The 27,133-nt window shown below is 37.6% G+C and overlaps 1 protein-coding gene across 1 annotated transcript in view; it reads left to right on the top strand.

Moving 5' to 3' along the window:
* Smp_173990 (rab11, putative) overlaps positions 1-27,133 on the top strand; it is a gene marked incomplete at both ends in the record, with an annotated part of 53,300 nt that overhangs the window by 9,332 nt on the left and 16,835 nt on the right. Inside the window, 5 exons of the mRNA XM_018799309.1 lie at positions 7,845-7,947; positions 17,621-17,849; positions 20,852-21,004; positions 23,783-23,937; positions 25,335-25,548. Coding sequence (XP_018646608.1) covers positions 7,845-7,947; positions 17,621-17,849; positions 20,852-21,004; positions 23,783-23,937; positions 25,335-25,548 — 854 coding nt within the window. The remainder of the gene's footprint in view (positions 1-7,844; positions 7,948-17,620; positions 17,850-20,851; positions 21,005-23,782; positions 23,938-25,334; positions 25,549-27,133) is intronic.

The following is a 27,133-nucleotide window of genomic DNA, read 5'->3' as shown; positions in this document are numbered from 1 at the left end:
ATTCCTTTTTCCGGCATACATATATTCCTCCTCCGTTTCCATTGTTTACGATTCCCCTAGAAGTTCTCAGAGGCCAAATACATCTAATATATCTGTAACTTACTTCGACATATTTAGATGTTTAGGTTTCAGAATGTGATGGAAGTTATGATCAGTCTTAATTTACTCGTAGAGATAGCACTTTCATCAGCTAAACCTCCAGGAGTTGAACTTTTACCAGGAGACTCACTTGTCGACTTAGAATACGCCGACGACATAGTTTTACTCGGTGAAGACGCTGACAACATGCAGAGTCTTCTGACCACTATAAGCAACTATGCAGGCATGTTCGGAATGCGATTCTCTCCCTCGAAGTGCAAAATGTTACTTCAGGATTGGGTTGCATCGACACCTGAACTAATGATAGGGAGTGAAGTAGTTGAGCGTGTAGACCACTTCACTTATCTTGGAAGTCTCATCAGCCCTTGTGGTCTGGTATGTGACGAAATCTCAGCACGGATACAGAAGGCTCGTCTAGCTTTCGCCAACTTGCGTCATTTATGGCGTAGGCGAGATATCCGTCTAGCAACCAAAGGACGGGTTTACTGTGCAGCAGTTCGCTCCGTCCTACTCTATGGCAGTGAAACATGGCCAATAAGAGTAGAGGATATTCGTAGGCTACTAGTGTTCGATCATAGGTGTCTTCGAAGCATTGCTCGTATATCCTGGGACCACCGGGTAAGTAATGCAGTTGTTAGGAAACGAGTACTAGGTAGGGATGGCAAATCGATTGATGAAGTAGTGAAACTTCATCAGTTGAGATGGCTGGGACATGTGTTACGTATGCCCGACCACCGACTGCCCCGACGTGCAATGTTTCATGGTGTAGGAGTAGGTTGGAAGAAAGCTAGGGGTGGCCAGACCAAAACGTGGCACAAATCAATGAAGTCACTGACAAGTGGACTGGGCCATGTTGGTAGGTGTAGACTACCTGGTTGGGATTCGCGAGATGACAGCAACCGATGGTTAGAGACCTTGAATGACATGGCTCAAAATCGTTTGCAATGGCGAAGATACATCCACTCTTTGTGTTCTACCAAATTCTAATCTTCTGAATTCCTCATGTCTTTATCTTTTTCTCTTTCCAAATTTATTTCACTGTACTATACTCCTTCAATAATTTCTTGAAACCCCTAATCTTTTGGATTTCTGATTATACTCCTACTACTTCTACCACTATGGGATTTGAATCGACAACTGCATCTCTGTGCTAATGTGGTATGGCAACTCGAACTGATGTACGTACGTACGAAGTTCTACGTTGTGACTGACTGACTGACAACCAACCATAATATTCTATCTATGTAACGTAGATTAGACTGAAAACTGGCTCATCATTATTCACATAATTGTAACCACTAATTTATACCTGTTAGTAATTAGGTTGGTTACTTTATAAGATTCAATAATCATACACAATAATGTTTTGGTGAAATTCTCTTGGAATCAATTTGTCATTGTGTGTAGTTCATGTCAATATGTATATGTAGAATGAAGCACATACAAACACAATAGGGAGGTACATGTATACACACAAACAGATTATTGTTATTATGGTTATTATCTTTGTTGAGCACATCAATCAATCAACATGATCTATCGATCGATCAAATATACATTGTTACTATGATACATCTGAAAATCAATCGACTTTATCGATCTTCCCTTTGAGTGATACCGTCAACGTCATCTTACTTGCCTTATTTAACCAATCTGTTATTGAAACCAGTGATAGTCGTCATAATCGTAATCATTCCTGTAGTGGTATCAATGATAGTACAGTATGATAATGACACTGTATACAGAAATCTAATCCATATTTCGATGTAGATCATTTGAGGTATTTGAATTATGCACAAAATCTGTAATAAGAACAACAGAACATTCATGTAACCAGTAATTATGAAGTGAACTATTTCAGGACAGAATGAATTCGAAAGTATTTGACGAATTATTGATTGGTTGGCATCATGTTATGTAATACTAAAACTCCAATATTTACATTCATCTAAACCTTTGTGTAATAGTATAGTATATATGTGGTGTATGCTACTTATGTCTGTTGACACAAGTAGTATATAAACACCAATCAGAAGAGGGGTGTATGAAAGCAGGAGACTATGCAGGTCGACATGATGAAAACAGGTACACAAATAGAAAGGAATTGTGACTTGGAAGAATCTTGCAGAATGTGAAGGACAAATAATTGAGTATGCAATGTATGGTTGTTATATTTCAGCAAGGATTCTGCAGTTGTGTTGTGGCAGTAAATAAATCCCTAAAGTCAATACTTCTGTAAGTTTTCAACATTTGATGCTGACCACATTAGTCCTAATGGACTTACGTCGCTGGAGGTGTTCGGTCATGCATCTGCACCAGATCAAGGGTGGGAACTCCGTGCTGAACTTCCCCTACGATCACTATCTAACCTAGACCAGTCGATCCTCGATATATTAGTAACCTGTCAAATATATATTCGAACCTCCTCGCTTCTGACTTTTGATTTCACTAGGTGGGTGCGGTTCATAATGGAAGGTGTTACTAGTTAAAGCGTTGTTAAACTCCAAATACCTGTGACATATTCAGTGTGTTCTCGTTCACTGCATATGTGATCTGATCTGATTTGAATGGTTGTTGACAATGTGATGTTGATGAAAAATCAGATGAATTTCTGAACTCCAGTGCATCTCGTCGATGATTGTTATTTTCAGGAATTTAAAACAATTAGTCCCTTTGATAAATTTCTATAACTTCGTCTTTTCATTGCATTATCGAGATGAGTGTTGTGATTAGTTCAGCTGAAGTTTCTGAAATTGTAGGTTTGGTAGTTCATTGATGAGCTAATCACGCATACGATAGTAATATAGATATATATTATCAAGGACAATTACGAGAAACAGAGTGCGACCACAACCACGTAGGCCAGTTCGCGACCCTCGAGTAACAGATGCGCGTTGGTTGTTCCTGACCTTGATGGTGATCAATTAGCTGTTCGACACCCAGTGACCCTAATGCCGAGTTTTTTGGCTTGCGCTCAATGACATATCACTGGTCCAACAAACCTCTTTATCTATTTTCGTATCGTTTTGTCTCTATGTGGCACAGCAATCTATTCTAAAGCACATCTGTGCCATGCTGTACGTTGATTGTGACTGTCTGATAAAGATGCCACAGGTATTCGGAGATTGGGAATGCCTTCGCACATGACACCTTTATATCATCCCACTCAAATCAGAAGTCGGAAATGAAGGGGTTCGAACTTATACTTGAAAAGATATCGATATATTGCAAAACGTCTGGTCTAAGCTGGCTAGCAGTTGCAAGGGAAGTGTATCACGGCGTGCCCTGTTGTGATCTGGTTTGGATGTGTGACCGAGCGCATTCAGCTAGGTGCGTCCAGTGAAACTAACGCCGTCAAAATCAAATATTGGAGACTTACAGAGCTATTTATACTGGGGATTTATTTACCACTTCACTTACAAACGTGATACTTTGGAAATCGAAAACTAATCCAATCATGATGGCTTAATTTTCGGAATACATTCATCCATTATTTGAATGAAGTCAACGCAATTAACTGTACGCTTATTGACTAAAGATACTTAATTGAAACTAAAAATGTCTTGTAATAATGAAATAACAATGGGGAATATTGAGAACAAAGATCACAAAATCTATAAAACCTATTGGATATACAAAATTAGTTGGTTAATTCAGTATCCTTTTACATTTTCAATGTTTCTAGAAAATTCTCTCTCATAAACAATGAGGATAAATTTGCTTTCAATTGCAAACATGACCTATTCTTATGAATAGAAGTTCACACCAATATTGGTTTAAACCAATCTACTTATCGTTGTCATGTTGACGATAGGAACAAATAGTAAACAAAACTATTCTCTATGTGAAGAATAGTGATGTTTAATGTATTATGTAAGTTAGCTGTTCATTCCAAAAGAAATGTACGATCAGAGGGATTTTGTGGAGATTTCAGTATTTTTCAAAGTTGAAATCATGAGTCAATTGAAGCTAGACTACCATGGAAAACCTGGAAGCACTGCTTGACGGCCGTTTCGTCTTATTATGGGACTCCTCACTTGTGAGTGACTTCAAAATACATGTCCTGGAGTTCTAGTGGGAAGCAGTGACTAGTGGAGTTCAACCACGTCTGTTGTGAGATAACAACTCACTGAAAAGAATTGGTGAATGGTTGCTGAAAATCCGTGGATCGGTTGAAGTTAGACATTAACACCGTTGGATGCTGGCTCAGTGGTCTATCAGTTAAGGGCTCTGGCTCGAGACTGGTAGGTTCTGGGTTCGAATCTCGCGAGTGCGGGATCGTGGATGCACACTGCCGAGGGGTCCAAAGATAGGACGAAACGGCCGTCCAGTGCTTCCAGGTTTTCCATGGTGGTCTAGCTTCAATTGACTCATGATTTCCACTTTGAGAAATGTGTGAGTTGGTAACTATATGAATGACTTATGTGATAGGTTATAGGTGAAAATTTCACATGATTTAATCACTTCAATATGGTATTTCTCAATTTTGGTCATTGTTGGTGTCTTTTGTGTTATTCGACTTATCGACCAGTTATTTCACTTATTGTTTGATGCACCATTCAGTAATTGTTTAGTGTAAAATGTCACTGAAATTATATGTTGACTTAATTCTATCGATTATTTCGTGTCTGTGTGAGTGTATGTGTGTAATCACTAATCTAATTATTCTGGCTTGCTGTATGTAACAATAGGTTGTTTGAAGGAAGTATATGGATGTTGTAGGCTTATGTATTGTTGTTATTCATACTTGAGTTTAAAGCGAATGAACAATTTGGAAGAAATCGGTGGCCGTTCTAGAGAACTCTTTAGTTAAAAGTATTGCTAGTGAAGTGTTTAAACTTCGTTTCACCGTATTAAGGGTTCAAACAACAAACGATACCAACAGTCTCCCAGGAGATGGATGTGTAGATGGCGTCGAGTCGCGATTGACTATGATCACCGCTGCAATACGATTACGCGCCAGATAACCACTTGGATCCCTTGATAGGCTGAAAACCAGAAGACTGTTATTGGTCCAGATAGGATATATTTATTAGCGATCTCGTGGTATCAAAAGAACACGGAGACGTGCCAAAGGGTACAGGCAAAATGTCTGAGCATAAGAAAGTTCGCACGGCAAGATGGACAACGGAACAAAAAGTGATTTTGATACAGTCAAACAAAACGAGTGCAGTAAAATAATCACTGGTACAATTGGTTTTAATAATATTTTTCATTACAGATGTATGTCTTCGTAATGATTTCCATGAAACCAGATTACTTATCATGTCCCTTTAACCATTCAAAGTGTTAATAGCAATTCATGAATAAGGAATTGAAAAGATCGATTAGAGAATTTCATATTCATCCCATACACCAAGACCTCTTCACTTAATATCTTCTAATGCTTTCTGAACAGTTATCTTTATTAATTTCTTATTCTTACTTACTTACGCCTGTTACTCCCAATGTAGCATAGGCTGCCAACCAGCATTCTCCAACCCACTCTGTCATGGACCTTCCTTTCTAGTTCTATGCAATCGCTGTTCATTCTTATCATGTTCGTCTCTATTTCTTGGCGTAATGTGTTCTTTGGTCTTCCTCTTTTCCTCTGGTCTTCAGGATTCCATGTGCGTTCTTGTCTTATTCTGGCTCTACATAATATCTTTATTTTGTGTTTATTTTCATCTATCCAAGTGCGCTTAAGAGTACTACTTCAGTTGATTAAATAACCTTTAGATACATTATTAAGCTTAGATGTTTGAATAACAATTGATTTTCTTCCCTAAACTAAGTGGACGTTAATTTGCTTTAGACGAATGTCTACACTAGGTACTTTTCCAGTGTCTGCTCTATAGGACTTCAATACATCTCGTTCAACAGTATGTAACTGGCCTGACTAGAATGTAAATATATTTCCAAGCCAACAACCGACAACAAGCACAATTATAATAAAGTTGGAGAAATATACAAATTATCTGATACCTGTGTGAATATTTACTAGCCTGACTAGGCAAACGACCAATCATTATTTTCCTCACACTCACACCACCTCTTTCACGAAGTTTGTTTGTATGAAGTTACTTTTGAGTCAATTTGAAAAAAATGTGTTCTTTAACGTCAACTTTATGAACTTTGACTATCCTTTGGTTTTAATTCATTATCTTTCAGTTCAACTCGTGTTGGAGGTGGTGTTTGCTGAATTTCAAGCGTATCACATAATATCAATATTGGCAAAGATTTAGCTTTGGATGACTGACTGCTGTTTTTTCTATCTCGCAGTTGATTCGCATGTCTGATAATTAGTCTATTCTCAAAGATCACTTCATACAATACATACTCGAGTCTTTATTTATCCATCTAAATATCCATTTTAGACTTCCTGTCCGGAAATCATGCGCATAATCTAAGTAACCTGTTTTATATACTCGAAGATTTCAGGCAATCCCCTTCCGTATTTTTGGTAGTTCACGAGTTTTATCTCCCAGAATCAAAGTATCCAGAAACTGTGTGTTTATATGAACCAATGATTCCTTTGTATTGAAGACTGCTTGATTTCGAATTCCAAATACAATACATTCGTTCATGTTCATGTAATACGTCTTGATTAAATTGCGTTAATTCTGGGATTATTAGTTTATACTATAATTCAAATACTCTTAAATATCACAGAGGTTGAAAAAATAATTATTCGGTTTGTGATTTTACATCCCTACAGTTTAGGCTTGGGGTAACCCCTTTCAACCGACAGTAGACAGTGGTCATTTATTTATTCTGATGAAATATAAATTGTTTTGTGAATGGAACCCAATTAATAAGTGCATTTTTCAGAAGGGGATTTGTGGAGATTTCAGTATATTTCAAAGTTGAAATCATGAGTCAATTGAAGCTAGACCACCATGGAAAACCTGGAGGCACTGGACGGCCGTTTCATCCGTTTCGTTACTTGGTATTTCGCAACACAGTTTCTACGTATACTGTTGATATCACTCGGTGTCTTCCATAAACTTGCATTAATTTATACAGTGTTCAAGTCCGATAACTTATTTTCAAGGATAATGTACTGTAGATATACAGCTGATGCCGCGCTCAGAAATTCCCTAGTTTAAACTAGCCGCCCACAATTATATTTGATATTGGAATCTGTAGTCTCATCGTGTGATATTCCACGATCCCTCCGCTTTCCGGCGTTTGTGACCAACATCCTGAGAAAATCGTCTCAACGACCATAAATTACAAGGCTAAAATCCTGATAATCATTTCATGGGTAGAAGGTTCACATCAACTTCTTAAGGATATCACAACTACTGGAAATTCGTCTTTTTTAAACGCCACCAAGTAACGCCAAATCTCATGCGTCACGAGTGGCTTTCGTCTTTTGTAAACATTCTCTCAGTTCTTTCAGCTGTAAATGACACTAATGCTTATCAGTTTTTGAGAGCGAGGCATTTTCTTTTGACGGTAGTGTATATATGCAAATTGGTATCGCTTACAAGATCTAAATGTTAGCAATCGGTGTTGCGGAGCCCTTCACCGAGCATCCAAAGAACGCAACTCTTTGGAGCTTATGGAGCAATCGAGTTGTGGTCTAGGTTGAATGTGGACCCCCATATGCCCATCGGGCTTCACAACAACACTTGGAGATGGAAGGTATTATTTTGGTGTGCGTATTCATCTCAGTTAGGTGACTATGAGTAACACGAGAGCAAGTTAATCGGTACATCAATTCGATAGTTGACAATGTTCGTTTATCACTATTATTTAAGGGATGTGTAAAAGGTGTGCAATCATGATCTGGGGAGTTTGGATGCGTTTAGCAAGTAATAATGACAATTCATTCTCAAATAGAATCATGTTATCCGAAGGCATGTAAGTTTGTTGGCGAGATCACAACACCAAAAATGCTACAAGATATACTCTGCTGAGTTGTCCTGGAGAACTAGGAAAACTGAGGATTGTATATACCTGCGTTGCTCTTCATCAGGATTCGTTACTAAAGTGATGCAAAACAGGATGTTATATAATATCGCTTGGCAGTTCATCAACTTGGAGAAGTGTCAGAAGAATTTAGGCTCACGTCGGCATAGCACACCGACCTTTGCAACAAGAATGATAGATCTATTGCAATATTGTGGAATTGCCAAGACGTTTCTGTTAGGACTCATTCTAACGTAAATGTCGAACACACTTGACCTGAGTCAATCTTCTCGATTCAGTGTTCACTCACTGAGCTTGATGATCACCAGCTGTTAAAAAGTTGTTTGTTTAGCCCCGAAAGTCGTGTGGAACTAACGACGCTACTGAGCCACATGCTTCTATTGGCCTGAAAGCGAAACAAGATCAGCAAACCTAACCAAGTGGCAATACGATGTGCTCTCCAAACACAACCCATACACTCGTTAGAGGTGTTGGAAGTTGCAGTCACGTTAGCCGACTCAAACATACTGCTCTACAAGACCTCTGCTGATTCTCAAAGCGACTAGGCTGTTGAAAATTGCTTGGAAGCTACCTTCAGATGAACAATTCAGGGTAGTGTCTTAGGCCCTTTGCTCTTTTTAGTTTTCATTAATGATATTTTTGAGTGTTTTTGTGTAGGTAAGTCCCTTTTGTATGCAGACGATCTAAAAGTGGTGTATTCATTTTCTCCACATGAGCTGAGCAATATTAGAAATTGCATCAGCACCGAGCTTAACAAGGTAGCACAGTGGTGCTCGAAATGGCAACTGAAGCTTAATACAGCTAAATGTGGATGGTTATGCTTCGTTGATATATCGCTCAACTTCGATCCCGCCATAAGTGGTGAAGTGTTATCTAGGTTACACACAGTTGTAGACCTAGGACTTAGGTACTCCTACGACCTGTCGTTTAGCGAACATATAATGAAACAAACTTTCAAGTCTCAACGCCTTATAGGTTACATAACTCGGAACCTTCATAACAACGAATCTCGTATTCTAGTGTACAAACTTTGTGTCCGACCACTCCTCGAATACTGAGCGTTTCTCCTTAGTAGCGCGCGCATAATGGACAAATTAAGGCTGGAATCAGTACAGAGACGATTTACACTTCTTACTCTTGGAACTGTTTGTGCCTTGACATATAATTCTAGGTGTAGTAAACTCGGGCTTGACACTTTATGGAAGAGGAGACTCAAACTAAATCTTATCTTCTTCTTCTTCTTCAAAATACTTAACAAACTATCCTTCACATCCAACCAGGCGATTCAATATGCTGAAGCTTCACATTACGACATTCATAACTCATTGCCTTTAGCGAAACAAACATATTCCAGATCTTCTGTCTATATGAATTATTTTACCTGTAAATTTCCTAGACTGTGGAATAATCTACCACAAACTATCCGTATGTTAAACTCTCTCCCATTATTTGTTCGCTCCATTAATGCATATTGCTTCTTTGAAAATGCACTAAATGCTCTAGCGCCTGTAAGTGTATCTTACTCCACAAGTGAGATTATAGGAACTTTAAATGTTTAACCACTTACTTGCCGTCACTTTACATTAACACTGTCACTAGCAGCTCTAACACGTTTGAATTATATCTAACATGAACAGCGGTAACCTGACCGGCATATTTTGGTAATCATTGTTTTGTTGTTACGTGCTCTTTGCTTCAATCTTACTTTTTCTAGTTGTAGATATTTATCAATAACTCGCTCAGGCACTGGAAATAACTTTAAAGAAATACGTTCATAAATCACCAGGCTATCCACCTAAGAAAAAATTAAAAGTTCCCTGGTGTTGCATTGGCTTGCCGTGATATATGCCATATATAAACTACTTATCAATTACTGTACCAGCAAACATAAAACAATCTTATATTTCATGTTTGTTCTCTACATTAAATGTTGCTTTCTATATCAATCTGATCATGCCTGTAAATTGGTGTGAATTCTGTAAATATTATTTTCAGAATATATTATTATTATTATTAACAACAACAAGCAAATGAAATTGAACAACGGTTATGTCTGAACTAAGTACTGAGTTTTGTCAACATCTCAGTACTACATCTGAATTAGGCTATGGAACCTCGAAATGCAAGAGATAGTATACAAGTCAATATAAAAAATGCTACGAAGAAACGAACAGGGGTGTAAACAAGAGATAAATTATCAGGAGTTTGGAAATGAGTGTGTCTACAGAAGCATCCATAGAACTATAAATCAACAAAACACAGACTATGTCAGGGCTTAATCTGCACATCATAAAAGATTTGATTGCAAAAATGAAGTCAACGATTGACTGTAAGAAGGATCTAGCAAGTCTAGTAAGAAAGATGAACACCATACATCGTTTGTCGAGCCAGCTGCGGAGTTGATAAGGACTTAAGCTTAGAGTATGAAGGCCTAAAGACCACCAAAACAGACCACGCAGATGAGTCAATCACCTTCGAAAAGTCTCCTCTCATTACGGTGAGGAGAGAAATCTTCCATCGGAAAATTCACACAAACTGAATGGAGTGGTGAGTCGTTCAAAATTAGATCAAAGAATTTCCGTTATTTGTAGACAGATAATAAGCATTAACTTCAGATGCTCTTCATGGAAATCAGTATTATGTGGAGTACCGAACTTATCGGCTGTGGGATCTTTGCTTTTAATACTACTTGTGAATGAACACACACATATCGTTAGGCTGATAACGTTAATAGTTGATAAAACTTAACGAGGGATGCCTATGCATTTTTCTCATTCACACTGGCTAGGTTTCCTGACCATATGGTCTACAATGCAGTTGATATCTAACTACATGCATATTTAAGATACGATTATGAAATACTAGGTGTCGATGCCATTATTGTTGTCTCAAAATGATCTAGGAATTAGAATGAAACTACACCCCAATAAGAAAACAGTGTGAAGTCATAGGTTCGGGATACTTTGTGTCTCATGACGAGTATTTATCAAGTTCGATGCAAATATGTCTGGTACAGTAAGCATAACCTTAGTGAGATCCAAACACGTAAACAGCATTAAGACTGCAGGCCCTTGGTTGTAAGATGTCCTGGGTATCTTGAACAAGATACAAGGGATAGATATCTTTGCAATTCAAAAAATCTGATGTTTACTATTCATTGTGCAGTTTGATACGTCGGACCTCTTTACTCTGTCTTGACTCCCTATGAATGGCAATCGTAATAATATATTTCTGACATGGTAGGTACAAGCCAGTTTACCGACAAGGGCAATCATTTTCACAAAAGGTCTGCAGATGAGGCACTACCGAATTAGTGTTATTATATACAAAAAATGGATAGGAATAGAGGGCATGATGTTCACGTAAATGTACAAGAGATTTAGCAAAGTGCGTTTATGCATTAATATTAATCTACAATTAATATGATCTAATTTCAATAGTTGAGATCATGAATCAATTGAAGCTAGACCACCATGGCAAACCTGGAAGCTCTGGCCGGCCATTACGTCCTATTGTCGAACTTCTCTGCAGTGCAAAACCACGATCCCGCCTCGCGAGATTCGAACCTGGGACCTACCAGTCTTGTGCCAGTGCACTTAACCTCTAAACCATTGAGCCGGCATAGAACGGTGATAATGTCTGACTTCAACCGATCCACAAAATTGAGTCATACATCAACCAACTATTAAAATTACTATGATATCCACAAAACCACTTCTTATCATATGATCTATTCAAAAGTGACATACAATTCGTAGGACATAGCATGGGAGATCAAAAGCCATGAACGAAAAGAATGCTGGTACAGTATATTTTACCACATCGTGTCACCTAATATTGAAACTTACTATCAAAAGGAGTATTGTTCAAAACTACAAGTGACTGGTTTGAGAGAAGGTTAGAAAGTTATAGAAACTTGCTAACAAAGGAATAATTGAAGCTGTCTGCCTGCAATTCCTCAGATGCATCTGAATCTGAAAACCTGGGTACCCATCAAACTTACTCGGATTATTGTGAAGGTCACTAACGTAGATTAACTTTGTGGGATGATTGAGGGCATGCTCAAGTTAGACAGGAATGATGTGATCGTCGAAGTCACACCCCACGGCCAGCACCTGACATAGATTACCCTTTTGTCAAATTACTATGGCTGCTTTGGTGACTGTACAACACAAACGATTATAATAATATAATGGAATATATTTCTGCAATGGCAGGTACACGCCATATAAATATATCAGTTAATGTTCGTGCAAGAAACAAAGTGGGACTGCCACTGCATGGATCAGTCCATGGCGCGAAATGAATGTTAGTTATCCTCAACCTTGACGGGGATCAGTAAACTGTTAGACACTCACCGTCCCGATAGCCGGATGATTTGAATGGGGATCAGTAATATTTATTTGGCCCAACAAGCGTAACCGATTTCCTAGGCTCTTTGCGTCACGGTTTACTGGAAATCTTGAATCGCGCAGACACACCAAGGAGCGTACACAGAGAATTTAACTGTGGTCGTAACTAAAGCAAACACATTTCCTCACTTTATGTGAAGAAAATTCAGTCCATTCACCTAAAAATGGTTCCAGACAATTTACAACGTACGGGATACCTAAACGTAAATTCCATACAGAGGAACAACTTTCTCACACTGGAAGTTGCTCGGACTTGGGACGATCTCTAAGCCGAAGTGAATTCAGCCCTCTCAGTGGGTAGCTTGAAGAGGAGGTTTGACAAAAAGTTACCCACAGATTAACATCTCCATCTGGGACTAGCCGTATCTGATTCATGTCTAATAATTTAACGCGGTTGTCATTATTACATATAAGAAACCACTTTCTACTTCGCTTATTATCATCGTTTCTCCCTTCTGTACCTCAACCTCGATCTTCGATCATCCTCGTCAATGCCATTTTATTGACATATTTACTTCTTGAAACTATTACTATTAGCAATCGAATCGTCACTTTGTTATATTCACATTTCAACCGACCGACCTTCTGCCTAGTGATGTAATAGATGCTGTTATACAGGATCTTCACTGCCTTGAGATGAAAGCATTCACTCGAATTAAGAGATATGTAAATTCATAACCTAATACCCAAACCTAGTAGAATTAATGCAATCTAATGGCTAGACTACCAGCCATTGTCTAATAAAAGATGCCTAGAACCATACTGAGACAATAAAAAAAGAACACAAAGAGATCGACCAGTTTACACAGGCTTGTGACGAAGGTATCAGATATCGAACGCTGGATTTTTCGCGTGTGGTGGACCAAATATGTCAATTCCAAAATAATGATAACATTATTGCAAAAAAGCTTAGCTTGCTAATATACTGAAATACAAACTATACACGAGGAGAATACCGTACGGTAATTAAATCGTCAGGAGGCGTGTCTGAGATTTTTTTGGTCTCGTAACCCATAATTATAAGCAGTCAGTGACTTCGAGCATGATTGATATGATCCAAGACGTGTATCCATTCTAATCACCTAATGAGAATATCATTGTGGTTTGTAAACTTAGCAAATATATAAAAATTCTATTATTGTGACAGATGATGAATTAGAACGAGTATATATGTGCAACAGTGTTTTTGTGAGCGATAATCGGTGTCATGCCATAAGTGTGTAAGATGGGAAAGGTAGATGGAGGTCAGGATTTTTAAAAAGCGATTTCACAGTCAGAAAATGCCATTATACAAATTATGCTAAATTAGGAAAAATAAATGAGGATAGAAACAAAAACCGATTGAAAAATAAGTTTGTGCTAACTATCTCCACACATCTTCCACATTTAGGAGTGTTGGTACCCTACGACCTGAAATCGTATGCGAACTGTGACAAAAACGCCTCTCAAGCAAACCTTGCACTGGTAACATTGAAGCGCATTTTTGGCCAGTTTGACGGTAGAACCTTCCACATAATCTTCAACAGTTTTATTCGTCCCCACTTAGAGTACGGAAACATAGTATTTCCTCCCTCCCTCCAAAAGGATAAGGTCACTCTGGAACGTATACAACGTCGAGCCACGAAATCAGTTCGGGGTCTCAAATTCAAACCTTATGAAGAGCGCCTCAAATCACTTAACCTTTACCCGTTAGAGTATAGGCGTCTTAGAGGTGATCTTCTTATGACTTATAGTATCCTTAATACTTCTGGTCATCCCCTTAAACAACTTCTTAAGCTTAGTCATAACACTAACCTCAGAGGTAACACCCAGAAATTGGAGACCCTACATAGCAGAACAGACTGCAGACACAACTTCTACTCCGTTAGAGTTGTCAAGTGCTGGAATTCGCTGCCGACTGAGCTAGTCCAAGCGACCTCCCAGGAGTCCTTTAAGAGAAAACTTGACTTATTCCTAAGGACTAAGGATAACATATTATTATGATTTACCAAATTCTTTTTTTCCCTCTATTATCGTTCATATACCTAGGTTCTTGCCTGGAGGTATTGGTGATCCACTGCTATCAGACACGGAAGCCCGTTAAGCGAAAGCTTCTTCTATTCCGTCCTCAACCATTTGAACCATTTGAACCATTTCCTAACGCTTTCCTGAAGGTCACTTGTAAACAACCCTAATTTAAAAATACCCGGAAGTGATCTGTAAGTTACACCCTGAGCTTTCTTGCGTTCAACTCTTAGCATAAACAAAATATTGTTAATTAGACATATAGGTTGTGAATTATTAAGCAAGGAATCACGAATGTAATGTGTCGAAAGCACTAACTTTGTGGATATTGGAGCAACACACATGATTAATCATGTTTTTTCAATTGAACAAACTTATTGTCCTTCAAATCTTTATGAGGTATGACTTTTAGATACAATAGTATTGATATGCATATATGGAAATATTACATAAATCATGGGAGTTTAAGGGCCGGCGTTAGGACGAAAACAGTTTATACAACTAAATATAATAAGTAAAATGCACAAATCGGACGTGAGATGACGGATACACTGACAGTGGAAAGGATAATAAGAGCCTTATCTAACGTTTGAAAATTCGAAGCAGATCGAAACTTTTAAAATGGAACACTAATAGAGTATTCTTGAATGCTGATAATGCTAAATTGCTCAAAGTGTTCTAATTACAGTGTAAACAATTTACTGAAGAAAGCGGGGAAAAGTAAATGAAATATTACTTGAAAAATAACAAATGGTACTATTATTTGTCAATCTGTATTCTGCTAAAGAAGATTATGAGGTATTATTATTTTCTGAAAGCATAAATTAGGGCTTTGCTAGCATACACAATGATTGAGTGCACTTATGTGAAGAATGTAGACATTGCAAACATATGTACTAAAAATGTATATCCTTAGATATGCTTCTTTATATTTGTGATTACCTAACATGTATTTGGATATGTTCCTGACACATGCAGTTCAAAAATTCGAATACTTCACTTCTACGTGTAGTTGGTGATGAACATGTTATTAAGAATAACAATGGATGTCCCATGATCAAATCGTTTAGCTCAAAAAACGAAACTAATGAAAACGTGCGAAGTTTCTCACATTCACGTAAAAACATACTGGACGGATCAGTAGCTCTTTCCGGTCCCTCGCTTCAGGACGAAATTATACACCGTATAGTTTTCTCGCAACTGTGATCATATTTTTCTGCATCACGTTTCTGATAATTGCGCGAATACTTGATGGAATACTGACGTTGTTTTCATAAGAGATTATCCATCATGTAAATATCTCCAATCCTTAACATTTTGAGTTATAGGTGGATTACTGTTATAACCCATTTAAGCGCACTAAGAGTCTGAGAAATGATAAAATCAGGATGACGCGCACGCTACGAAAGAACACCATATGCAATATGTAATAATGAATACAGAAACCTGTTGTCAAGGGCCATGTCTAACGTTTTTCCATGATTTTCTGTCTTGGTCGGTCTATCTTAATTAAGAAGATAGTGAGGTAAACGTGAACTACCATTACTACAATAATACAAAGAACAAAAACCTTAGAAAATCATCTGTTTTACATCGACCTGTCATAAAGCTTCGGACATTATGTATTGAAATCCTCGCTAAATTCGTGCTTTTTACGTATATTTTAATGTAACGTTACAAACCTGATAAGATGTATAAATACTGTCACAATAAATGTTGTCTTAAATTTACTTATCTGCATTTAATAGAAAAATTGAAATTTTTGTTGTCAAGGCTCTCATTTTCTATAAACACTCCACACCCGGTTGCTAAAAAATTTCAAAGTCAGGGGAATCATATTTGCGGAAAATAATGATCCGAACCCTTAAGTTATGACAACTCAATATATTACATGCCTTCTTTTATGAAGTAGGTATATGTTGAAAAAAATTTGCGAATGAAAGATACGGTTAGATAACACTCACTGTGCAACCTTTTCCGTTTGGTATGACCGATAGCCGATACATATATGCCCTAAATTTCCACACCTTATATTTCTATTTTAATAGGTATATTAAAACTATCCACAGAATTCTTGAGTGGTGTGGGGTAGATGATATCAAGTTTTGAACTGTGACTTTTATCATCTCGTCTAGGGTTTGTTCAGAAATTCTGGGCAATACGAGAAATGGTTTGTGGAATGAGTTTCCTTTGTTTTATAATAGCAACTGGAAACTAACGTTATACCCGATATTTATTGAGATAAGGAACTTTCCACATGTTTACGTGCATTATTGTTGAAATAGTTCTACTTTAGTGGAATACAATCATAATGTAACAGTTTTTTACTTAGAGCCTGTCGTAGGACTACTTTTCTACTCTATTGATTCTTGGAGTAAAATTGTCTATAGGTAGTGTTAGTGGGACATAGATTGGATGTTTCATGTATGCATGTATGAATGTTTGATGCATGATGGTGTTGCTGCGCGCTGATTGGCTAATTATAAACCGATCAGCCCGGGCATATTATTGGAGAAAAATCTAGGAGCTTCTTATGTATATACTATAAATATATGAACGTTATTTAAACTAGTGATTGCGGTTCACTTATCATTATTATTTTGAATACAATTTCATTCCTGTTCAAAGTGCTCTGATTTTGGGGTCTTGTCGAGTGTCATCGTATAAGAACACTAAGCAATAAGAATAGCTGGGTCGTTTATATAGCAAAAATACAATTATAACAGGTAGCTACACTATAACTTAGATATCGGAACTAAGTACCTGAATGAGATAAATAGTGTGAAACGTGTTTCGTATTTAGGTAAAAAGAGAATAAAGATAATGTCTTTATAGTATAATATAAGCACTTAATCATATAATTTCAAAACATTATACATAACGTCTAAGGAGTATTTTGCACGTTTCTTCAGGACTTGAATGCAATAGTGTAGTGGATTCTTGTTTGTAAGTTTGTGTAAACGACCCTTAACCTATTCTTCACCTATATGTAAAGGATTTTAAAATGTTTAAATAAATCAGTCAGACCTAAATATGTTCCATAGATGGAAGACACTGAACTTAGACACATTCAAAATTTCAATACATTCATAATTAAGATTATTTTTAAGTTGTTTTTAATCCAATTTTTACCTTTTCTCTTGTTTCGATAGATGCTGATAAATTTTGGTAATCCATAATTTTCCTAGATTTTATTCTTTGGACAAAATTTCTGTCTTCAAAGAACTTAAAATGAAGAAACATTCACACGTATATGATCCACAAAACTCTAAAGAATTTCAACACAGTGTATCAGTCAATTCTTTGAAGTCCGACTCATCTACACCAACATTCCACGAATGTTTTTCTTCAGTTGAACAGCTGTCTGGACCTGTGTCTAAACTGAACGGAATAATTCAAGACCTTATTGACTATAAAGTAAGATGTGTAAAGATTTGTTGATGGAACATTCCCAGTAAGCTTAATGTTTCATGCGAAGCTTAGTATTTATAAGCAGTATATTTAGTTTAGCCAATATTTTAGTTGCTTCTAAAAATGAGTGATTATCATTTTATCTAAATCGATCTGTAGAGTAACTAATATTGCTTGGTACTTTGTGTACGCGCTTACATTGAATTACTGAAATATTTACATTGAATAAATACTTTTCGAAAATAAGATCAAATCTTACAGGAAATGCTTTTGTAAGCTAACTTGTAAAATTGATATTTAGCAATAACCCCTAAAAACTGTCAAGGGATACATAGATGGTTAATTCAATCTAACCTTCCTAATGTTATGTAAAAGATTATTACTTTGAATTCTAACACCCAGGTTATTGGTTATCATCATAAAAAGACTTTTGAAATATTTGGTCGGACTTTCTGTTATAAGTTTACTTCAAAAGGCTTATGTGTAGTATTAATTATTAGTTCAATTACAACACCGTAAACAGATATGAACAGTTTAAATATAGACCTACTTGTATCAAAATAGGCTGGTTATGGTATGAGTACATTTAAGTTCTACTTTAAACCAAATTTTCCACTGCTTCTTCAGCTTTCATAAATCAAATATTATATTATAATAAGGGCTAAATTGTTCAATTGGATCGAGATATTTTTCCGTTTATATTTATTTATATATTTAAACACATAAATATTGGTACAAGGAAGCACCAGATATATATGAGCCGCACAAATCTCAACTGATTTGTGTGGAGGCTGTGATACTTCCCAGGTGCCCAAACTGGAGCACGTGGTTTTCTTAAGGGGCCACACCCGGACCCTTTGACCTAAAGGTCTGATCCACAAGGCAGTGCAATATCGTAAGGAGATACAGTCCCATGGTAGCCAGTGACCAACGATTGGTTCATACGCCATTTGTTCCTTCAGGATACTGCAGCCCATGTGCACCATTAGTTTGGAATCAGGGTTTTCCAACTCCTTACGTGGACACTCCACATCCACCAACCCGGTTAAAGCGCCGGATATTCTCTTTTCGTCCTCTCACTTTCGTAAACAACACCCCCGCCACGAGAAGGCAGTGAGTAGGACTTCCCTGTCAGAGGCTATATATTCGCGTGGCCATGTGAGAGCATTTGGAGAGGGAGAGCGGACTCTCCTCCCTCTCAGCCGTACCAGGGCATTCGGGGGCGAAATACAATATAATTTAAACGAACCAGTTATTTTTAATTAGTCCAAAATTATAAAACATTTAAACTGTTTAAATAACAAAGTAACAAAAATACCTTCAATACAAATGGTAGTCGTATATAATATCACCATCAACCTAAGTTATGTCTGAGAATAATTAAAAAAGAAATCGATTTGTTAATCGTTTACATGTTAACTCGGTTAAACTTTGATGTCATGGTGTTGGAAGAATCTCCTAAGCTCTGATATCAAATGATCAATGTATGTACAATAACACGTTGAACTCATTTCTCTAATCACGACTGATCCATTGGATAGCATTCAGTAAATATTCCCCAAACCTTACTTTAGCATAATATCCAGTGATATCAAGAAGAGTTGAATGTAATGATTTATAATGATTGTACTTACAATGTACTTATAATGTAAGATTATCATGAAAATATTTGGTTCAAACTTTAAACTAATGTTTTCGTAGTTTATAAACTTGAATCATTTCTAAATAGTTATATTAAAAACTTTTCGAACAGACATTTTCAACTGCTATTTCTAAAGCATATAGGATTTGTTATACGTACTCTAAAATTAAAACGTTGGCAGTAATGCTGTACTCTTAAAAAATAAAAACAGGACTCATACATAACTTCTGGCAGGGTTTTCGTGAAATGCGAAATATCTAAAACGGAAAAAAACTCAAATGCCCTGGTACAGCCGAGAGTGAGGAGAGTCCCCTCTTCCTCTCGTAATGCTCTCGCATGGCCACGCGTATATAGCCTCGGCCAGGGAAGTACTACTCACTGACTTCTCGTGGCATCATTATTGTTTACGAAATTGGCAGGACGAAAAGCGAATGTCCGACGCTTTAACCGGGTCGGTGGATAGGAGGGATCCACCTAGGGTAGTTGTAGAACCCTGATACCAAACCAATGGTGTAGATGGGATCCACTATCCTGATGGAACAAATGATGTATGAATCAATCGTTGGTCACCGGCTACCATGGGACTGCATCTCCTCACGATGGTCTACTGCCTTGTGGATCTGATCTTTAGGTCAAAGGCTCCGGGTTTGGCTCCCTAAGAAAACCACCTGTTTTGGTTTGGGCACCTGGGTAGTATCACAGCCCTCACACAAATCAGATGATATTTGTGTGGCGCATATATATCTGGTGACCCTTTGTACCAATATTTATGTGTTTAAATAAATTAATAAATTAATGTTCTGTTGTGTGCTTAATGTTACTGTTAGTGGTGAAATCCAGCAGACATTCTAAGTTCTCTTTCGGGTACTTCAAGTGGATTTATCTACATTCCAGTGTTGATTTTCAAGCCAGGTCTTGAACTCAATATCTTCCGCAGGTATGTTCAAATAGCGTGTCCAAAGCATGACAAAATTCGAGTTCTATATCCCACTGTTAGATAGAAAATCTGTTCGATGAAAATTACGTTAGTTATTTCTTGCTGACTCGTTTAAAAGTTTAGTCTAGTTAGTCTTTTTCTAATAACTCCACCTGTAGCTCCTCCGGGGGCTACTGCCGGTCCCAAGCCCGGGTAAAGGAGGAGGGTTGGGCATGGGGTTAGCGACCCCATCCCGTAGAAAACCAACTCGCTAAAAAAACGCTAACCAGTCTTTTTCTAATATTTATAATCGGCCCCAATTCATTCGGAATGAAACCCAGGTTACCGCCTTTAGTCTATATGGTAATAGGTATTTTTCACACTGGACCTACTTTTTTATATTATCACTAGGTATATATTATTTTTATTATACTTTATGTCTTTACAAAGAATGATGCTGAATTTGCGCTTATGACTGCTTCAGATTTGGCTAAACGCCTTCGGTCTAACATTTCTGTCGATGAAGCATTACAAGTTGTATCATATATTCATAAATTTGCACGTTATGAAGCTGCACGTTGTGGATTGGTGAATTGTTCTGAGGTATGTTGAAAACTTGTGTTTTGTAGAGAAAATCAGGTTTCTTTTGTATAAATTTATTTCACCATGAACTTTCTTAGAGGAATTTTAATGATTGAATGTTCTCTTGTTTAAAACTCATTGTGTAACTGTGTTTCTAATAAGATTCTAATCCGTTCTCGGGAACTTCTACCACTGTGACTGGTACCTTGATATTGTAATCGTGTTAAAATATCATGATGACTCAATTGAGCTGTATTGTGGGAAATACCCATCTTATTCGTTCATCACATGCCAAGCGAGCCGAGTGGAAACTGATAACAATTAAAGTAGCTAACCTATTGTCCTAGGGCGAAGCTATATTGCCGAGGGTACATGAGCACGGTGACAGGATGTTAGAAAAGGTTGATCACAAAAATATAATATATCTTTACTTGAACTATGGGTCCCCGTTGTCGACGATAAGTGTTATATCCTAGCAAAGACATAAGTACGGGTAATTTCCGGGACCTATTAATGGATTATTATTCTATATATATTCTTATGGTTTAACTATTGAGTAATTAGATTGTGTATATCTTTATTCATCCTACTACAAGCTTCATTTTGACCTACGGATTATTATTATACGCTTTAAGGTTCCTAAATTATATTCAGTTTATTGATTATTGTATCCCATGTTAACAGCCACATTTCGCTTGATCTTGTACAAATATTATTTTCTATTTTATGGTGTTATGTGGTCTGTCTGTCTGGTATATAAACCGAGTATGCTTGAAACAAATGATTCGCATAGATTCGTTTAGCAGAAGCTGCAATTGGTGTTCTGGACTCAATTGGAAGGACTAGGCGGACAAGGGACCAATAAGAACTCTAGACTACTCATACTGGTCGAACGTCATTGATTGACACAGTATTGAGGTTAGAAAAGTCGTATTTCGATTGGTGGATAATTCACGTGATAAAAGCCGGACATAAAGTCGTAACGAATTAGCATACATATTCTCTTTTTAAATTCATAACAATAAGATCTTCAAAGTACGGAGTGAGTAGGTTGAAAACTATCCATCAAAAGACCGTTTGTAACTCGCTCCACGAAGTCGTCAGTTGAATTCTGCGGTCATGCTCTAAAGTGACCATGACCTTACCTCAGTTAGTTTTCTGTTCAAGTCCCTCAAGAAGAACCAATCTTCCACTAAGTTGACAGCCAAGAATTCGTAATTATCTTCATAGCTCCAACAACATTGATTGCTTTCAATGGTTAAATATCATCCACTAGCCAGTCAAACTAACGTATTTACAAAGAGGCTAATAAGTTGTTTGTGTTATAAGGTTAATGGATTTTGATTATTTTAGATATAAAATAAAATCGTCATCTTTCAGTCAGCTACAACGTAGAACCAGGCACATTTATGCATCGGTCCAAGTTGCCATACCTGGTTAACACAACACGATCAACACCAGATTCATAGAAGTAGTTAATTTAGTGGTGTTAGTATATAAAAGATAGGTTGTATATAAGGATATAGTATAGAAAGGAAGAACGTTATGAAGCAATTTTAATCTTAAGGTTTAAGGGAAGATAAAGAGTGTATACACCTACGCCATTGTAATCGATTCTGAGCCATGTCAACCACAGTCTCCAACCATTGGTTACGATAGTCACGCGGACCCCAATCAATTAGTCTGCATCTACCAACATGGCTCAGACTAGAAGTTAGTGACTTCATGCTCTGATGCCATGTTTTGGTTTGGCCGCCCCTAACTCTTTTCCAACCATCCCTTACACTAGTCAGCATAGCGCGTCGTGGTAATCGGTGTTCAGGCATACGTAACACGTGGCCCAACCATCTCAGTCGAAGAAGATTCATCACCTCATCAACTGATTTACCATCATTCCCTAATACCCTGTGTCTAACCTCACTATTACTTACCCGGTGATCCCAGCAGATGCGAGCAATATTTCTAAGGCATCTGTGGTCAAATACTAGTAACTTACGAGTATCTTCTACTCTTAATGGCCATGTTTCACAGCCGTAAAATAGAACAGAGCGAACTGCTGCACAGTATACTCGCCCCTTAATTGATAGACGGATATCTCGTGTTCGCCATAGGTGACGTAATTTGGCAAAATCCAAACGAGGTTTTTGAATCCGTGCTGAGATTTCGTTAGACATCAACCCATTAGGGCTGATGTCGTCATGTTTAATTTACCTAGATGGTTGATTAAACGATAAATCTGTTTTCTATGGTTGGCAGCGATTATTTCATGACACCTATATAATACGAGTATTTTGCGGTGTAATTTCACTTTCTTTTTGGAGAATACACATCTACTTTTCCAATACCTAAAAGAAACTATGTGATTTAGCAATCACCTTTTGCAAATTTGTTAGTAGATTCATAGCATACGGTATCATTATATTACAAATCTACACGCTGGCTAGCAGGTAGCCTAGAATCAGACTTTCAGTGATTAGCAACATATAGGTTAAGAAATTTGTCCTATTTTGCTGACAGACTAAATAGTAGGAATGTTGCTATTAAGTCCATGATTTCTTTTGATATAATATTCTTGTTCACCAAAATACCACATTGTGATTTTTATCAATGCCTTAGATAAGATATCAATCAGTGATAAAAATGATCTTGAGCTTATCCTCATCTCTATACACGATTCCCGTTACTAAATACGTACTTCTACTATTTGGTTCCTTTTATACAGTTCGTTCAAATTGCTGCTTCAATGAACCAATGTAACTATAGTTATTCAATATTGAAATGTCTTTTTTTCCCCTATAGCTTGTTCGAGCTATTATCCACATTCTTCAAACAACTAAAAATGCTGATCTACAATCTGAAGCTGCACTGACTCTGCAATTGTTAACTAAAGCTTTAACTGGTGCTAAATTAGCCTATGAAGAGATTGGTATTTCACAATTAGTTGAAATGTTAAGGTAGATATACATACACATTTTTGATTTGGTCTGAAACAGTTGTCATCATTAAAGGTTTATAGCTGCCATAATATTTCTATTGACCTTTGTGTGATTACATGAAATATACGGTTGAACTAGTTTATCGTCATTAATTCCTTGTATTCCACATTGTCTTTGTACTTCGATTAGTAGAATCCGTCCATTAACACTGTGTAAAGATTAAGGAGAGACTTCTTTAAAAGACCTGAAAATCTCTGATTCAGTTCCTGATGGAGCGATGACATAGGTAATGGTAAACGAAAGTCCTATACTAGGACAATGCAATTTTCTAATGCTTCATGGTTTTCAATAGTTTTCTAACCAAGATTAATTTATAATGTGAATTATGATATTCACGCACTAGAATCGTTGGTCATGGTGATACTTGAGGAGGAAGTCAAAAGAGGAAGTTTAGAGTTGAAAATCTAGGTAGGTGAAATAATAAGAATTGAAGGGGAAGATTGATTATGAATACAGTGGTTTTGAACGCTGTTAGAGGTGTGAGGGTGGTTATCACTTCCTGGTTGCCCACACCGTAGAAGGCCGAGAGTGGGGAGAGTCCGCTCTCCCTCTCGAAATGCTCTCACATGGCCACGCGTATATAGCCTCGGTCAGGGAAGTCCTACTCACTGCTTTCTCGTGCCATTACTGTTGTTTACGAAATTGAGAAGACGAAAAGCGAATGTCCGACGTTTTAACCTGGTTGAGTTTGGGCACCTGGGCAGTATCACAGCCCTCACACAAATCAAATGAGATTTGTGCAGCGGATATATATCTGGTGCTCCCTTGTACCAATATTTATGTGTTTAAATAAATAAATAAATAAAGAGGTATCTGGAACGGACACTCGATTAGAGTTGGTCTTAATGACCTGAGAGCGTGACTGTGGTGCACAAAGGACAATTGCGTGTGGTCGGTCACACATGACCTTTTCGTGAGTAATTTTCATGACAGCTTATTACTTGTTAGGACCTTATTATCGAAGATGGAAATCCGTTGGATAAGGCGAGGCGTGCATTTTTAGGATCAACCTTCTCTAACCTCACCCTTCCTTTGTTGGAAGGCAACATCGTTGTTGTACTGGTTGTCTGAGGAGATCCTACTGCTGCCACACCTCTATAAAGTCAGCATTACGACTAAACTCTCGGACCTTGAATTTACTGCTTTTAGTTTTACTATTCTTCAACCGACCCGTCTGACATGGTAGGACCTTGAGGAACGATTGTTCCAGCCAATATAACCCAAGTGGTTCACCACGATAGGCAAGCCCGACCACCACGTCAAGGTAGCAGCAAGGCTGATTGAGTAGTATATATTATCTTGGAAGTGGATCATTTCAACATACTGTTTCTTTTCTCTTCATTTTAAACTTTAAGGCATCCATCAGAAGTGATGTATACCACTGCTCTTTATGTATTAAATCAATTATTATGGCATTTACCAAATTATTCACGTCCAAAATTTCGACAATGTAATGGTCAATTAAATCTGATTTATTTACTTCAAGAAAATCGTTTGGATGATTCAAATTGGTTATTAATTTGTTTGGATACATTACGTATGGCAGTTTATGAAAGTAGTGAAACAAAGGTATATATATATATATATATTATGTTCACTTGGTATTGTTTTGTTTAAATCTTCCCATTGATGTTTAGGACTGCAATTGATCAGTCTGTTATTGGCATATGTATTGCCTCGATATAGTCTTAATTCACAAGCATTATAAGCAAAGATGGATATCAGGACTCAGTAGCTGAGTGGATAACGCGATGGCGTTTGAAGCGACAGGTACTGGGTTCGAGTCCCAGAGTGAACATCAACAAGTCTGAGATGCAGGCACATCCAGCTGACGAGTCCCAAATAAGACAAAACGCGCGTCAAACTGGATTCCACTGCTAGTCACTATCCATCTTTGCTTATAAAGTATATATTAGTTATAGATTATTATTATTATTCTCTTTATTAGTATTAGTAGTACTATAGTATACTTTCTTAGTTGACTAATTTTGAATCACTATAAAGTTGAATGTTAATGAATATCAGTTGAAACTATTTAATTGATTTGAGGTAAGATGGTGGTTGGAGGTGGTCAACAGGAAACCCTGGACCCGGGTTTCGTGCTACTTGGCACTCGTCAGCAAGGTGTACCTGTAATCTTGAGGGAACTGATGCTCCCTGGCGGATTCGATCCCGTGTCACTCAGCTTCACAGTCAGAGACGTTACCACTGAGCTATTCGGGCCGCGATATATAGTGCAAGCAGTGTCGAGCCACCTAGATTGGTGGCCACATTGCAACTTGATCGATAGCATTCGATCAGCACTAAGAAGGACTTGACACGCATAACATTGATCACCACCCAGTGATCAATCGATTGTGACCATTTAATTGATTTGTTTGATAAAAACCATGTTTATGATAATCCACTTTGTAATATCAACAATCCAGTTGTTTTAAACAACTGTGAAGATTTCAATAGTTGAGATCATGAGTCAGTTGATGCTAAACCACCATGAAAGACCTGGAAGCACTGGATGACCGTTTCGTTCTACTGTGTGACTGCTCAGTGGTGTACATTCGTAATCCCGCCTCGCGAGATTCGATCCGAAGACCTATCAGTCTCGCGCGCGAGCGCTTAACCTTTAGACCACTGAGCCGGTCGGCATTCAACGGTGTTAATGTCTAACTTCAACCAATCAACAAAATTGAGCGACACATTGATATGTCTTGTAGGTTGAACGCTTTATTCGGATCCTAAGCTATTCCGATAACCCCAGGACTAGCACTACTCAGCAACTTGAAGACCAGAGAGAAGACACGGGTATCAGAGAAAACCTTTACTGCAAGGATCATCTTTGTACAGACAATCGTAGGTATTTATAGATGTTTGCTTAAGTTAAATCAACATCCTAATTCAGCCAATCCGATTAACAACATAAATTGCTACTGACCAATGGTAGCATGCCACGTTGGAACTCCAGAATGTTCTGTCGTACTCTGATTGGTTGGAGATCTTTTTGAGCCTCTGGAGGCTCTGTTGGAGTTCGCTGGGAGCCGACTTAATACACATCCACCATTGTCTTAAGTAGTGAGTTACTATCTCACAACAGATCTGGTTAAACTCCACTGGTCTCGCGAGGCAGGATCGTGGATACGCACTGCTGAGGAGTCCC

The sequence above is a fragment of the Schistosoma mansoni genome (genome assembly GCF_000237925.1).
Source record: "Schistosoma mansoni, WGS project CABG00000000 data, supercontig 0148, strain Puerto Rico, whole genome shotgun sequence".
Lineage (NCBI taxonomy): Eukaryota > Metazoa > Platyhelminthes > Trematoda > Strigeidida > Schistosomatidae > Schistosoma > Schistosoma mansoni.
The sequence above is the reverse complement of the archived record's forward strand: the minus strand, read 5'-3'. Positions and strand labels throughout refer to the sequence as shown.